At 38.3% G+C, this 3,804-nt stretch overlaps 1 protein-coding gene across 1 annotated transcript in view; it reads left to right on the top strand.

The window, feature by feature from the left end:
- The window catches only part of LOC102674689, a 46,500-nt gene continuing 42,696 nt past the window's right edge, over window positions 1–3,804 (top strand). Inside the window, 1 exon segment of the mRNA XM_006614664.2 lies at window positions 1–369. Within this exon segment, the coding sequence (XP_006614727.2) occupies window positions 295–369 (75 nt within the window). The 5' untranslated portion in view covers window positions 1–294.

Here is a 3,804-nt window from a genome sequence, read left to right as displayed (position 1 = left end):
TGCGTTTCGATCATCGTGTCTAGACGATAGAAGAGGGGGGAGGAGGGAGGAGAGAGGCCGAGTTCGAATATCGTGGTGGTTTTTGTGGTGGATTAAAGTGGTTAATTCGAGGTTAATTCAGAGAGAAGAAGAAGAAGGAGAAGAAGAAGAAGAAAAAGAAGAAGAAGAAGAAGAAGAAGAAGAAGAAGAAGCCGCATGCCTCGCTGACAAGTTCTCAGGATGGTCTGGTAGAGGAGAAGGAGAGGCGGAGGAGAAGAGAGAGGANAGAGAGAGAGAGAGAGAGAGAGAGGTCTGATGGTTCGATCGCGAGAAATGGCGTGCGGAATATCGTTCGAAGCGACTGCCACGAGCACGGTACTTTTCCTGCTGGTGAGTAACGTAAATTTGAACGAGCACGTGCTTCTTCTGAATCATTTTATACATTATATAGATTTTGCAACACGCCACCGAACCTGCCACTCCCGCTCACTTTTTTTTATATTTCGAGATTCCTCGACGGTGTATCCTTCGCGTGTCTCGATTTTTCTTCTCCTCGTTCACTGAGAAGAAATGTAACCGCCCGTAACGAGGAATTTATTACACCTTTCGAGAAGTTCATTTTTCTTTTTTCTTCTTTTTTCTTCTTTTTTTTTTTTTTTTTTTTTGCGCCGAATGTTAAATTCAAAGGGCGCCCGTTATTGGCCCGTAAATCATCCCAATTCGAGATGCTTTTGTTTTGAGTTGTTACGTTCAATTGGAAGGGAACGAGGAGAACCGTGAATTATTTTTACGACCAGCTTAACCCGCTCGTGTGGTCACCATTGGCGTAAATACGAATATCGAGTGGTTCGCTCGAGGTGGTACTCTCTCGAGGATGCATTGTACCTAAACACTATGTTTGGTAAGAGTAACATTCACGTTGAACCCGCTGGAATTCAAACTTGCGATCGTATGCTTTTAGACGCGTGCGATTTCGCGTGCTGTGGATCGTGCAAGATTTTAACCAGAAGAGATCGTTGACCCTCGACCATTCGAACTGCACGTTCAATGACTATATACTGCGTAATTTTCGATTATTATTAATTATTTATTTCGTTCACTTTATTTATGAAAAATTTTTTATTAAAAATTAATTTTTACTTATAAGGAAGAAATATTCGTACGATATTTAACGATGCGTTTATAAGCGTGACAAAATTCATCACTTGCTCGACTTTTAAGGATAAATTTTAAGCAGTGTCGTTTAAATTAAGAAAAAAAAAAAGTTGCGAAATTTTTCTCGATAAATAATTGGGAATATCTTATATAATTTTTACAAGGAAAATTCTCTGGCAGAATGTCTAAGAACACCAATCTCTTTCATAAACCACATTTATGCTAAATAACTTTAAATTACATCACAGATCGTAAATGTCACGAATTCGCCAACATCAACCTTTCTTACGTCCTGGATGCGATCCGTCATACACTTTCTGAAACGCCACCCTTTATACGAACCGTGACATTTCCTTCACGGTGATTTCATCGATTCTCTTTACAGAAGATTTCAATTATTCGTTTCAATTATATATATATATATATACATATATTCTTTTTAAAATCGTAATTAATATATACGATTACTCTTGCGTGAATGAAACAGAGAAATTGTTTTAAATTAAAATACCATTTAGTTATTTCGTAACTTGGATGATTGTTAACAAATGAACATACTTTTTTCTTTTTTTTTTTCAATAAACATCGTGTCGATGATGTGCAAATTACACTACATCGAAATTGTTAATTCAGGTATTCGCAATCTAATGTACAATAGACTTTCACCGTCTATTGTTAAATTCTGCGATCGTAAATCATCGTGCACCTCTTCGTCGAAGAATAATAATATTTTCTCTCGTATCGAATTGCATCGTATCGGTGAATATTAACGCAGGTTAATATAAACATCGTTTATCGTACATTTTACATTATCGTTAATTTACAGAGTTTGTTTCGAGTTCGAGAGAGAGAGAGAGAGAGAAAGAAAATTTCTCTGTCGGCAAATGGATCCCAACCTACCCCACGACAACGTGTCCGTGTCAATCTACGTTCCCAATCGAATCAAGGTATCCAACTCGATCACTCAAAAAGTCATTATCACGAACCCGTTAACATTAACCTTCACGCGGCTCGAGCGTGGACAGCCGCGCACTCCCAACAACTCTTCTCCTCACGCAAGCCGTGACATTTCTCCTCTCGATTTCATCAACATCACGTATCCAAAGACGTACCTGGCACGATGTTATAATTTCACGCGGGATCACGACTTCGTACTCATCTCTCGCGAAATTTCCAAAATTCGTGGCACACAATCTTATACTTATTATTATTATTTTTTTTCTCTTTTTTCAAATGGAAATATTTATGTAATTTTTCGTCTTTCGGTTCGAAAGATCGGTCTCAATACCCTTTGCACTATGAGTCACTTCTCTCTCTCTCTCTCTTTCTTTCTCACAACTGTGAACTCTTGAGTCACATTTCTTCTGGCGTGATATTTAGTTAACGAAACAAAACCAGAAATCAAAATTATTGGAAAATAATTACAAAAGATCTACTAATCTTCCGCAATTGAAAATCGCAATTTTATAATCCTTCCACGATGTTTTTATTATCGAAAATGATACATCCTTGGCGACAATCACTCTCTTACACATATACAAAAGATCCATTTGATTCGACCGACTCAAATCTCAGAGACTCTTTGGAACGGAATTAAATTAGACAAGGATCCGTTTCTTCTCCAAACTCTTCGATTATCGTTCGATTATATTTCGACGCGAGCATTCAATGTGGCGCACGCACCACGATACACGCGTACACATACGACTAGAGTCAAGGATACAGGCGTTATCTCGCCGGCGATTGCTATACTTAACGCGTATAGGTACGTAGTAGTAGGAGAGCGGAGTTTGTGTGCAAAATGCGCACACGTCGGTGAACGTTGTTTTCGTTATGCAAGCTGGTGGAATGTTAAGCTGGCGTGGTTCCTTCGGAAGATTACGCTCCGGCGATATACATCTTATGCAACAAAGCACGCGAGCGGCGATAGAAACTCTGAAACTCGAGGTTTCAAACGATGGCGATTCTCGTCATTCTAGAAATAGAGGGAAAGGTTTGATATCCGTGATTTAACGTGGACGAAGGTCGAGTTGTGGAGTCGAGCCGTGGTGAAACCGACTGTCGTGATGAAGGAGAGTAGCAAGAGTAATTCTGTTCGATCGATTGAGAATTAGAATTTAGAGTAGAGCTCGATGGGATATGTTGGGGATGGAATCGTTGAAAATGGATTCTGATGGAAGTTTTGTAAAATTTTAGAGATGGAAAAGTGGATCGTTATCGAATCTTTTTATTTGAATTCAGATTGATTGTAAAGGAATGGTGACAGAAAAGCAGAAATATGATTAAAAATCGTGTTTGATGAGGTAGAAAATGTGTTCTTTCGTAGGACACGTTGTAAATAATTTTGACGAAGAGAGTAATCGTAGTGAAATCTCTTTTCGTTTGGATTTTCTATTAAATTAACAAGACTTGACTGACGAAAGAACTCGAAGAATTGCTGTTTTATAAGACACGTGTAAATCTTGAAAATCGTTAAAGAATTATCGATATCCCTTCGAAGAGAATAGTCATTTGACATGGATAGATATTTATCGTGCACGCACGAGGATGAATAAAATACGCGCAATCGATATTCCCTCCACGTATTTCTTGAAACGTCTGTTTGTGAATTTTGTACATTTCACTCACTTTCGCCACAAGAACTGGAAGAATATAAATTATTGCATTAAA

This window comes from Apis dorsata, unplaced genomic scaffold (assembly GCF_000469605.1).
Source record: "Apis dorsata unplaced genomic scaffold, Apis dorsata 1.3 scaffold_194, whole genome shotgun sequence".
In the NCBI taxonomy this organism is placed as follows: Eukaryota; Metazoa; Arthropoda; class Insecta; order Hymenoptera; family Apidae; genus Apis; species Apis dorsata.
This window is presented reverse-complemented; position numbering and strand designations above follow the sequence as displayed.